Here is a 12,689-nt window from a genome sequence, read left to right as displayed (position 1 = left end):
CGCTGTGAGGCAGCAGTTCTCCCAGCAGCACCACTGTGCTGCTTTAATCAGAAATCAGAACTATCAAATTGACACCCCATCAAATTTTATGCATTGAGGGATTAACCTTTTGGTTTTAAATTTAAGTTTATACAAGTAAACATTATAGACATTTATCTTTCCAAAATAGAAATGTTATTTGAGTACAATTAGAATTTCCGGCACAGCTTGAGACATATTTGACATTTTCTCAGCTCTGACATTTAATGATGTAATTTTTGCTCATCACTGATTGATCTTTCTGTACACCTTGAAAGGAAAAGAAGGCCCTCACTTTCAGAGGCACAGTGGCGCAGCTGATAGCGCATTACTCCAGCATTTTGTGTATATCTTCGGTGTAAACCAGCATCTGCAGTTCCTTCTTATACAAAAATCTTAACGGTTCGACATGTCTACATGTTGTGTGACCAGTGCCAGGAACACACCAGGGTATAAAAACAAAATGCAGATACTGGTTAATACACCCAAGTGCTGGGGTAATCTCATCGGGTCGGGCAGTATTCCTGGAGAACGAGGATAAGTGGTTTCGGGTCGAGACCCTTCGCCAGGGTCACTGGAAACTTACAAGTTTCAACATGCTCCAGCAATTACTCCATAGACACAAAATGCTGGAGTAACTCAGCATCTCTGGAAAAAAAGGGATGAGTGAAACGTTTCAGGTCGAGACCCTTTGCAGTTCTTTTTTACACACTTATACTACTCTTCTACATGTTAACAAAAATGTAATGTTGGGTATTAATAATAACCCATTCCGGAAAATGTGACACCAACACGTTCCGAGGGTTCCGGACTATTAGGGGTGTTATTGTGGTGTAATTAACATATTTCCCCAGGCTATATTAATTTTCACTGTTGCAAACCTTGCAATCGGCCAGTAGGAGACACACTCAGAGCCTCATCTTCCGTTTGCTAGCCGGGTGAAACTCGGCATTTGCTCTCGAAGCCCCAGCCCTCTGGTGGTCCCCGTGACATCAGTTCCGATAGCGGGAGCCTTGGGTGTGGAGCACAGCTCAGTTGTAGACCGACAGCCACGGCAGCAGCGTTTGAAAGAGAGAGAGAGAGAGAGAAAGAGGACACAAATAAAGCGCGTTTTCGTTTGAGAGGGAGGGAATAAAGACAGAAAGCATGACTTCAAACTCCAATCTCTCGACCATGCAGCGGACGGTGGAGCAGCTGAAGTTTGAGGCGGGAATCGAGAGGATTAAAGTGAGTTGAATGGGGCGCGTGGGGACAATGGCTGCGTGGCTCGTGCCGCTCCGCCAGGGTTCCATTCCCGGGACTGACCCGGGACTCGCGCTCCCCGGGACTCCCCCCGCGCCCGAGTCCCAGCAAAGCCGTCCCCAAGCATATATATGGAGGAGCACTAAAAGTATTTGGAGGCACGGATGGTAATGGGTTGGGCGGCGGAATTAACGGATTCGCGTTGTGCGTCGTGGGCTTTGGATTGCAATCGGCTACTCTGATCAAATGTCCGTGGGTTCAGTTGCCCCGAAGTTGTACGAACTTGAGTCAAGTGGTTTGCAGTCTCCGGATCGTTGTTCCAACCGGACAGTTATCGGTTTACGACCTCCTATCCGGAAGCTTCGCCAGCCTGATCCGAGGAGAGCGCCTGGCATCGCTGGGTTTACACAAGTGCACGCTTCTTCCAACAGTTTGTAACTCGTATGAGCGGCAACATAGTGTATTTTGTATTCACACTCCCAGGGCGTCTTCCAGTCAGTGAAACACTTTTATTTGTGGATGATGGTCGCAGTTGTGCAGTCCTGTTCGGAGTGGTCCAGTCCTCGACCACAGGATGTTCTGGTTAATTGGAAATGTCACAGCCACTACTTGATACGGGGATTGAACCAGAAAATCCTGGGGTTTAACCTTCGCCTGTAAATCTTAAAAGCAGATTCAGTAGTTTAAAACAAAGGCTTGGATTAGACACGCGTGCTGTGGAGAATGGGTCAGAACAAATGTAGTTAGACTCAAAATGCTAGAGTAACTCAGCGGGACAGGCAGCATCTCTGCAGAAAAGGAATGGGTGACGTTTTGGGTCTAGTCGTTTTGGGCTGAGTTACACCAGCATTTTGTGTCTACCTTCGATTTAAACCAGCATCTGCAGTTCTTTCCACTTGAGGGAGAACTTAGGTCAAGAGTAGCCAGTGGGACTGTGGTTCACATTGCAAATTCTTGGCCTATGTGATCCTTCTGCCAGCTGCTTGCTCCAGGCATGTGCGGGTATAACATTTAAACCAAGAACCATTTCAACCATCACCCACCTGACTTTTTAGGATCATGATTTCTTTTTCTGGTATGGTCTGGTTTGCTGTGCATGTCCTCAACTCTTGCTGTTAGCAACACTACACAAAGAAACAAAGCCTCTCGACCCGAAACATCACCCATTCCTTCGCTCCAGAGATGCTGCCTGTCCCTCTGAGTTACTCCAGCATGTTGTGTCTAACAAAAAAACAGGCACAACATACTGGAGTAACTCAGTGGGACAGGCAGCATCTCTGGAGATAAGCAATGGGTGACGTTTCAGGTCGAGACCCTTCTTCGGACAGAGTCAGGGAAGAGACAGTCTAGAGATACAGGAAACAAAGAAACAAAATCTGAATCTAGCTGCCTCTAACCCCTTTGGTCTCGCCCTATTGAAGAAGTGGGAGGGGGGAGTGGGAAGTGGCGCAGCTAATAGATCCGCTGTCTCTGCTCCAGAGACCTGGGTTCCATCCTGACCTTGGGCACTGCCTGTGTGGAGTTTGCACGTTCCACCGGTGACCACATCGCTCTCTTCTCGCACCCAAAAGCCAGGCAGGTTGGTAGGTTATTTGACCACTGTATATTGCTCCTGGTGTACAGGTGAGTGGTAGAATCTGGATGGAGTTATGGGGACACGGGGATAAGAAAAAAAGTGGGTATTAAATAAGATTGATGTAGAGAAGCCAAAAGGTTAGCATGGAAGTGGTGTGTTATGCAACAGTGTAACTGTTGTACCACTCTGACCACTAGTGTAACTGGGCAGTTCATAGTTGGCATGAACTTGATGGCCTGAAGGGCCTGTTTCCCTGCTGTATCTTTCTGTTAGATACTCCAATGGTTCATCCCTCCCCACTCCCTCTACTGAAAACAAATTTGTTTTCTCACTCTGGGTTGCTTTTCATAATTTTAAGTTTGGAGTGTGCTGGTTATAATAACTTTATAGAAGGTCATTGAAGCAGGAACACAATCTAAAGCTTGCCCGGTCTCTTCTGCCACTTCCAGACACCCTGCCCTCTCATTTGCTTGTCTCCCTGTTCCCTAATTCCTGTGCACAGCGAGCAGGGTAGGTTTCCAGTGTGGTCACTGCAACTTGTGGAGGAGGCGGCACGTGTCAATACTGGGTGTGTATTGAGTTTGCCTCTGCTTTAGGTAAAATTAAGAGCAATACTGCAGTTGCTAGCAATCTTAAATGGAAGCAGAATTTGCTGGAAATAGTCAGCAATCGCAGGGCAGAGAAAGAGCTAACATTTCAAGTTCTAATGAATGACATATATCTGTTTCTTTCTTCAAAGACTACATGTCCTGCTGAGTAATTGCGACATTTGAATTTTTGTTAAGTTTGTTTACCCTGTAAATCCTAATAGTAAAGCTGCAATCAAGATTCTTACCAGTTTGTAAACATTATAATATATGGTGGAAATTGAAGGGGTACATGGGAAAATGTCAGTCAGAATCATAGCCATGTTAATCATGCTTAACATCTTCATTCCTTCATCTCCCCAGGCATCTGTCCCAGAAAGGAGTAGGACTTGCCAGCCAATTACAAAGGGCAGCATTGGATACTCTAATATTAGATATTAATTTGCTAATATGTTATCCTGAGGGCATACCGGTGAAAATTTAAGCTGCTCATTAAAAATCAACCACTTGTTGATGGGGGGAACTCTCAGCAGGCCAGCAAGCTAGGAATAATATAATTATTTCCTAAATTATGAGTTTGGCCCATCAAGCCTTTTAAGGATAATAATCTCTTTTCATGGTTTGACGTTAACTGGTGGTCTCCCGAAACAGTTACTGACCTGAAAACTAGACTTTGATGGAGAATAAGGCAGAAACCTCCACCGTTGCAGTGCCTCATCATTGTGCATGGGGCATCTCAATGCAACAATTGCCAGGTTGGTTCATAAACGTTGGCATTTTCTAACAATCAGGCACTTCACAGGAAATAGAAACATATTTAGCAAAATGCAATACATGTAATCTTTTGGTGTGTTTTTTCACTACTTCAGATTGACGGAATTTGAATGCATCTTATTGGAATAATCCAGATCAATAACTCATTGTGCTGGTGCTGGGTATTTTGCAAAAGCTGGCAAATTAGTCTACTCCCTGTTCTTTCTCTTCCCCCCCCCCCCCCCCCCCCCCCCCCCCCCCCCCCCAAATCCTTGCTCCTCAAATCTCCTGATCCTGTTTTGAATGTTATTCCGGAATTGGTTTCCATTTTGCTTTTGGGCAGCTCATTCCAGGTCAGTTTGGGAAAATACTCTAATTTACTCTTTTGTCCAGCCATTTACTATTCCAACTTGCCAACCCTCCTACAAGGATCACTTCCTTATTTATGCTATCATGTTATTGAAAAATTATAATTTAATATCCCTTAACTATCTCTGCTATGACTCTGCGGAACATTCTCTGTTTCCTTAAGTTCTAAACATAATGGAAGCCCCTCATCCCAGGTAATGTCCGAGTAAATCCTTTTGGGTTCGAAGTTCGACAATAATATCCCTTCCAAAATGTGGCTTCTGTTAAAGGGCTGCCTACACTTTGTAAATTTAACAACCAGAAAGTATTAAAGGTGTTTTATAAGGTAAAAGGCCTTCTGAATTTGACGTGACTTTCAAAGCCTTGCGGATGTACAACACCAAAATTAATTCCCTTTTTAAACACCATACGACTGAGAGCCACTAACAACTGCATGGCCAGCTGAAAGGAGAGAAACTTGAACTTTTATAATGCCTTTTGCAAAGTCGGGTCCTTTCTAAATGCTTGCCAGTCAATTAACTGTTTTTGTAGTGTGGTCACTGTAATGTGGGGAACATTGCACGCTTGCAGCAAACATTGTGTTTGTCATGTTGATTGGTGGGGTAAGCTTTGGGCAAGTCGTGGGGGAAAGTTCCCCAGCTCGTTGAAATAGCAAACTGGGATCCTTTGTACATTTGTAAGATCTGGGTTTAACGTCTCAATGGTTATTGTCTGGTGCAGTATTCCCTTGTGGGTGTACTTAACTGGGTTTTAGATTTCAGGTCCCGAGGGTGGGTTATAAGGTCGAAAACCATTTGGCAGCGAGGGGAGGGAGTCATAGCTGACGCCTGACTGATTGTGAATTGGTAATGCAGATACCAGCATTTTTAAATACAGTAGATTGCAAGCGAACAAAGAACTTCTGTTGTATATAAATTCTCGTCAATCTGACTGATACCAAGGTTTATCTCGCTATGTGTTGAGCCTTATAACTTGATGCATCATTTTTAGCACCGGAAAGATAACACACCCTTTATCAGGCTTAAAAAACGCACACATTGTATTTGTAGCGAAGAAACAATGTTAACTCCTCTCCTCCCCCCCCTCTTCCTCTCACCCTGATTATGTTTGAACGTTTCAAGTGGGAAGTTGTAAGTTTAAGAATGATTTAGTTCAACTGCTGCACAGAATGTGTGTCCCTGAGAGCACAGCACTAATGGGCCTCTCCCACTTAGGCGATTTTTCAGGCGACTGTCGGAGTGGAACACATACACACATCGCTTCCTTCACCAGCCAGTTATGCAGGCGGGGGACAGGGCAAGTGGGGAGTGCAGTCTGACTGAAATTCACATGGTGCAAGGTCAATGTGATACAGACACACACCATGATGAACAGGAAGGTTGGCGCTGTGATTAAGACGGTGAAAACACAAGTGTACAGGAAGGGTCATGTAAGTCCTTTAAAAGGGGGGGGGCGGGAAAGGGTGGAGACGGGGTGGGGAGAAGGAGTGGAGACGGGGTGGGGAGAAGGAGTGGAGACAACTTTTAAGAAGCCAGAGATACGGCTGTGAAGCTCGGCGGACATTAACATTACCGGTCAGTTATCATTGGTTCCGAAAACTACTGTTTACGTTTTTTTCCCCCCATTTAGCCAATGAAATTCACCAGTCAGCACCGGCAACAACCTACGACAACCTTCGACCTCTTGGCAACCCATTACCACTGCACCTACGGCATAAGAATGCTCGCTATTCTCCATGGCGGCTTCATTGTGTTCGCCACTATTTTTTCAACAGGGAACTACTCACAACCATAAAGGCCACTCCCCGGCAACTACCCGCGAACATGTGACAACCGCATAAACTCCTGTGGTCGCCAAAGTAGGACAGGCCCATTAGTGTCTGTTTTTAATGGTCCCTGGGAGGATCATTGGTCCAGGATGATGTGAAGACCAGACTGGGTAAAGCTGGCAGATTTGGGATTCTATTGCAAACCAGCAGTTTCACGGCCACTTAAAATTGTAATTATTTTCTAGTTAAATGCACTGCTGTTGTGGTGGGACTAGAATTTGTGTCCCTGGGCCATTAGTCTAGGTCACCGGGTAACTAATGCGGTTGTATTGCTGTGTCTCGGTATTTGAAAAGGGCAGCAATGAGCAGCATTTTGGGGGTTTCATTATAAATCACTTGTATTTATGTGCTGCCTTTATTGCAGTATGACACTTTGACCAGTCACAGGAGTGGTTGTTTAACAGCATTTCACACCAAGCCCTCAGGAAATCTTGCAACAAATGGTCAGCAGCTTGTTTGATGAGGGAGCTTTTAAGGAGCATTGCACAGGAAGAAAACCGTGATTGAGAGTGGGAGTTCTGAGAGCTAGAAAACTCTATTTTCTTCATCGTATTATCTTTATAGACATTTCTAGTACTATGATTTGAGCTTACGATGACAATCTTTTATCCTCCGACTGCCCATTCTAAACAAGTGTTGTAGAAAAGATGGCAATCAATTTATGCACAGCAATATCTCACACAGCACTAGTCTAGTGATGACTTTGTGCCTGAATGTTGCTGGATGGATAGATATAGAGGAGGATACTGGTCCTGTTTTACTACCTGATCATGTGTAGGGTCTTTTGCATCCAGCTGCAAAGGTTGATGCTCGGCTGACAGCTGTGCTGGGGAATTAAGTCTAGATTTTGGCACTGAAGTCTCTGAGGTAGGACTTGAACCCAAAACCTGTGATGAGAAGTGAGAGACTTCCCCTACAAGTCCAGCTGATATTTTGGGGAAACAAGAATCCAGAACTGCTGCTGCCCAAAGACAAGGCGGTGTTTTTTTGAAGGAGTGGTAAATCTGCCACAACTATCTGCTGAAGCTCAGATTGGGGAAGTGAGCAGCTCGAGATCAGCCTGTTTTGTGACACCGAGCGCCAGGGTGTACGGAGCTCGTATTACATCAGCCTGGTGCACACAAATTGCTGTTGGAGAAAGTAAAGTCAATCAAAAACGGACATAACGTCAATTTCGCAAAAAAAAAGCACAATTGAAAACGGAGTGAAACTGTTTGATGATTTATCACAGGCCTACAATGGGTCAATTGTCAAAGAATGAGCTCTATCTATAAATTCCTTCATAAAATCTTTGAGTGATCCAAGAACTGCCGGTGGGGTAAACAGTATTGTGGAAACACATTAGCTCATTGCTTACACTTTGAAGGGCATTCCGACTCGCTATTCCCAGTGAGTAATGTTTATCAGTTATAATTGGGCAACTAATGGATTCTTCTTGCATACATGTTGCTAGTTTACCAAGAGAAGATTTTTAAATATAACTGTATGAAATGAACAATTGTGCATAACCTGGGGAGGCTGAAAACTAAATCTTTGGGAGATTATTTTAATTTGGTTATTTAATCATCATAATCATACTTTATTAGCCAAGTAGGTTTTGCTACATATGAGGAATTTGATTTGCTATACAATCGTACCAATAAAAAGGAACAAAATACATTTTAACATAAACAACCACCACAGTGACTCCTCCACATTCCTCAATGTGATGGAAGTCGGAAAAAAAGTTCAATCTCTTCCCTTCTTTGTTCTTCCGCAGTCGGGGGCCTCGAGCCTTCTGTTGACAGGACGATCTTGGCTCCCGTAGCCGGCGGTCGGGCCCTCCGCGTTGGGGCGATCAAGCTCCCGCGTTGGGGGTATCTGCTCCTGCAAGCCCGGCGATCGGACCCCGGGTCGGGGGTGGTTGAACCTCTTGCGACTTTGGAGCTTCCCGACATCAGTCTCTACCCGAGACTGCAAGCTCCTCGATGTTGGAATCCGCAGGTTGGAGTGTTGATCCCAGGCAAAGGATCGCAGGCTCCGGTGGTAAGTCCATGACCACACAGTGGGGCTCAAAGTCAGTCTCGAGCAAGGCCGCCAGCTCCATGATGTTAGGTCGCAGAGTGACTGGAGATACGATCCGGAAAACAATCACATCTCCGGCATTGAGGAAAAGGTTTCCCCCTGCCCCTCCCCCACATAAAACAAACCAGAGAACGTTAACACAAACTTTATAAAGCACACTAAAAATAACAACAAAAAAATGTAAAGACAGACTGTTGGTGAGGCTGTCATCGCTGACGGCACCACCCGGTGGAATATTAAAATAGTGACATGAAATATTCAAGATTAATTTGGTCCAAGTGGACTCCCACTTTCTTTAGCTGGATCATGCATTTAATGTACTAAAACCTCCAGAGGCAACATTGCTGTTATCAAATAAATATTGACACCAGGAAATCTGAGCAAAGGTTTGGTCAAAGGAGGTCATTTTAAAGGGAAGATGGGCACAAAATGCTGGAGTAATTCAGCAGGTCAGGCAGCATCTCTGGAGAGAAGGAATGGGTGACAATCCAGAGATGCTGCCTGACCTGCTGAGTTACTCCAGCATTTTGTATTTATCTTCAATTTAAACTAGCATCTGCAGTTCTTTCCTACTCGTGTTAAAGGGAATCTTTAAGGAGAGAGTGAGATATATGGACGGCATTCCAGTGTTGTGCTTCTGGATTTGGAAGTGTGATGTACAATGGTAAAGGAAGCACGGTCCGAACATACTCGAGGTTTTAATTGATACAGAAAGGGGAAAATTGATACATCGATATTTTTCAGGCAGATGGTCTGCTTGAACATCTTAACACCTTAAAACATTTTGGAAAATGACAAAATGTTAACTTTGTTTCTCCACTCCAGAGATGCTGACTGACTTACTGAGTGTTTCCAACGTTTGTCTGATTTCAGCATCTGCTGTCCCATTTTCTGTTTCTTTTTCAGAGATCTGAGAGTTTTTTAAAACAAAAGTTTCCAAGTTTTCCTGGTCAGGGAAGTTGATAGCTTTTGTAATTCAAGTGCATTTCCTGATGAGTGTTTTCAAATGCAGGTCTCACAGGCTGCCACTGAGCTCCAGCAGTATTGCGTCCAGAATGCCTGCAAAGATGCTCTGTTGGTGGGACTACCTGCAGGAAGCAACCCCTTTAGAGAACCCAGGTCATGCACCCTTCTCTAACACCAGCCATATCAGGTAACCTTTTAACGTTAGTAAGTTTTGTGAAGCTGTATTTATGTTACGTGCTGTGGATGAGAATGGGCTAGCCTCCCATATCCACTTATCCCAACTTCGACAGACATTCTCTTCTGACTGCAACCCTCATCACCCTTCCCCTTCACCCCCCCCCCTTCTTCCCTCGTCCTAACCCTCCACAATGCAAAGCACAGAGCACCCCAATGCAAGTGGTCATTGCCCAAACTCTTGCCTGCTTTCAGTTGTAGTTTTGAATAAAAATCCCACATTGATCATTCCCAGCTGTTCTCTGCAGTTCTTTTACTGATCAATCACCAATTGAAAAAACATCTGGCCACCCAGCACATGTGTCCCACACAGTATCATTATCTGTTCTGAATCGTATCAATTTCATGTTCACAATTTTGCGACAAATCGTAAGTCGTGCTAATGGTCTGACCTGGTGTACCTGGGTTAGGAATTGTTTGAGCTTCCCTTCTCTATACCTTCTTCAGAGGAAAGGTTCATTAACTACTTGTGAGGAAACGGGATTTAGGGATTAATAATAATCTGCTGGAGGAGCTCAACCAGGGTTGGGAGAGACTGTCGATATTTGGGCTCAAAACGTCAGGACTGAGAGTACAGAGGGAAGATGGCCAGTATACAGAGGAGCAGAGGAGAGGTGAGAAAGGGGCCAGTGGTTAACAGGTGGATTCATGAGGAAGGAATTATTAGGGGAGGAATGAAGGGCAAATAGAAGCAGATTCGGGGAGGTGTGGAAATGGAATATTAAAGGGTACATTGCATTTCCCAGTAAATTTCTCAACTTCTTGTGGAAGATCAAGTCAAAGGCTAACAATCCTACGGCAAGTAACACTGCCTAATTCCCCACTCTATCCATCCTGTGCAGAGCAGTTGCTCAATTAATGGGTGTGTTCAAGGATCTGACTCTCTCCTCAGATGATGAGCCTTCTTGGTGAGAGTAGAGGTGCCAAGAGAGGTCATCGGAGATGTTGACTCCCAGGAACCTGAAGCTAGAAACACGTTCCACCTCCGTCCCGTTAATGTGGATGGGGGTGTGCGTGCCGCCTCTGGACTTCCTGAAGTCTACAATGAGCTCCTTGGTCTTCTTGGAGTTAAGGGCCAGGTTGTTGTCAGCGCACCATGCTGCTAAGTGCTGGACCTCCTCCCTGTAGGCCAGCTCATCGTTGTTGCTGAGGAACGCCGGTGTTCAGGGTGAGGGTTAGGTGAAGAGGGAGTAGAGGCGGGGGCTCAGCACACAGCCCTGAGCACAGACTGGGGTCTGTTGGTTAGAAAGTCCAGTATCCATCCCATCAAGGTGGGATGAAGTGCCATAGGTTTTGGAAAATTATACAACCTGGAAGTTGCTCTCCAAACTGCCCACCAATTTCCTGTCCCTTCATTGTCACTGGGTCAAAATCCTGGAAAACTCAAATAGCATTGTGGGTATATCCATTCCTCAAGGACTGTCACAGTTTATGATAGCAGGATAATGGGATGGGCAATGTAAGACCCACATCTCTTCGTGAATGAATATATATATATATAACATAACACAGTATCATTATCTCATTATCACACAGCAATATATATATATTGCCCCATGGCCTGTGTAATAGGATTAGGACCAATGTGCTTTGGATGCAGTTGGCTCGCATTTTGCGATTCCCTTCAGGGGGCTGAGATAAATTAAATGTGACCTTAATTCAGTCTGTACCTCTGTGTGCAATACATTTCTTAACTGTGCTGCAGGTAGGAGGAACAGATGGATGCATAATAACTGATTCCTTTCCAAGTCTTTGTTTGCAAGTCTTTGTTTATAAAGCAACATTTATAACCCACTTACTTCCACTGAACATTTACAAGACGACACATTACCATGTGAAATATAGTGCAGGAACTTTCTCGTATTCTCCTCATGCTTGTAAGTCACTTTCTGCCTTAAACATGTATCTGTAATCAAGTAGTTATTTATTTCCCTGGGTTGTATGTTTAGTTTTCATTATCTGTTTTCTCTTGCAGGATATTGGCCAAGCTTGACCTCGATTAATGCTGCCTTGTTACGAAGAACATTTTTTTTCTTACAGTCATTCTTTTTATGTCAAAACAATTTTTGTATTTATTAGTGTCTTAGGATAGTTTCCTCCTAATGTGGCTGTATGCTTCATTTGGAGAAAGGATTTGTACTAAACATACCTGGGTTATGACCAAAAGACATAAAAATACTTCATTTTTAATTTGTAGTAATCTTCCAAAGTTTGCAGAGCAAATTGGTGTTTACATGTAAATGATTGGGAATTTGTTGCAATCTAAAACAGGATATTTAACATTTTCATGGTTAGTTCTAATACGCGAGCTAAAACTAGTGTGATTGGGGGAAAGGAAGGTCAATCACAATAAAATTGCCTATTAGCACTGGTTTGTTTGAGTTTCCACACTGCATTATTAGTGATGAAGTAACTTGGTAGACCTGGAGTTAACTGTACAATATTTTTTGTATATATCTGTATTGGCAATGCGTTTCAGTCAGCTTTTAAAACATTTTTTTAAAAGGAAAAGTGAAGCCATCCTTGAATGGCTGCTTTGTCCAGTCTAGACACTGAAGCACTGTTGATTACACTTTGTATATCTTCCCTGCTTATTTTTACTGCAATGGAAAGAAAATAACAGGTTACAGGCTCAGCTTTACAGTATTTATTTTACTTTTTACCAAAAGTAAAAAAGGTCATTTTTGAATTAAAAATGCTTGCATATTACTTATCACCGTAAAGAAATGTAAGCAAATGCTACGAGTTGGATGAAAAAGTAACTGCCGCTAAATCTTACAATTTCTTTTCAATGTTTGTGTGACTAAATATTATGTAACACATTTGGATGTTTCAATTAAATATATTAAAAGTTGCTTTTTAAAAATGTATCCTATTGTAGTGTGTGAATATTCAATAAGTACAGCCTGGCTTTTAAATTATATATGTTTTAAATGCTATCTAAAGATCAACTGGTTACCTTATTGTACATGGACGCTTTATTGTGTGTTACTGGACCAATATCCAAGATGCAGGTTCAAATCCAATCGCGGCTATAGGGGAATTTAAAATC

General features: G+C 43.6%; 1 protein-coding gene across 1 annotated transcript; it reads left to right on the top strand.

Annotated features, from left to right (window-relative positions):
- The first annotated feature begins 981 nt into the window (after positions 1–981).
- gng10 (guanine nucleotide binding protein (G protein), gamma 10) lies at positions 982–12,507 on the top strand. Its single transcript, XM_055632446.1, has 3 exons — positions 982–1,245; positions 9,450–9,590; positions 11,613–12,507. The coding sequence occupies exons 1-2, from the start codon at positions 1,165–1,167 to the stop codon at positions 9,573–9,575; spliced, it is 207 nt and encodes a 68-aa protein (XP_055488421.1). The 5' UTR covers positions 982–1,164; the 3' UTR covers positions 9,576–9,590; positions 11,613–12,507.
- The last annotated feature ends 182 nt before the right edge of the window (positions 12,508–12,689 follow it).

The sequence above is a fragment of the Leucoraja erinacea genome, chromosome 3, assembly GCF_028641065.1.
Source record: "Leucoraja erinacea ecotype New England chromosome 3, Leri_hhj_1, whole genome shotgun sequence".
NCBI lineage: Eukaryota > Metazoa > Chordata > Chondrichthyes > Rajiformes > Rajidae > Leucoraja > Leucoraja erinaceus.
This window is presented reverse-complemented; position numbering and strand designations above follow the sequence as displayed.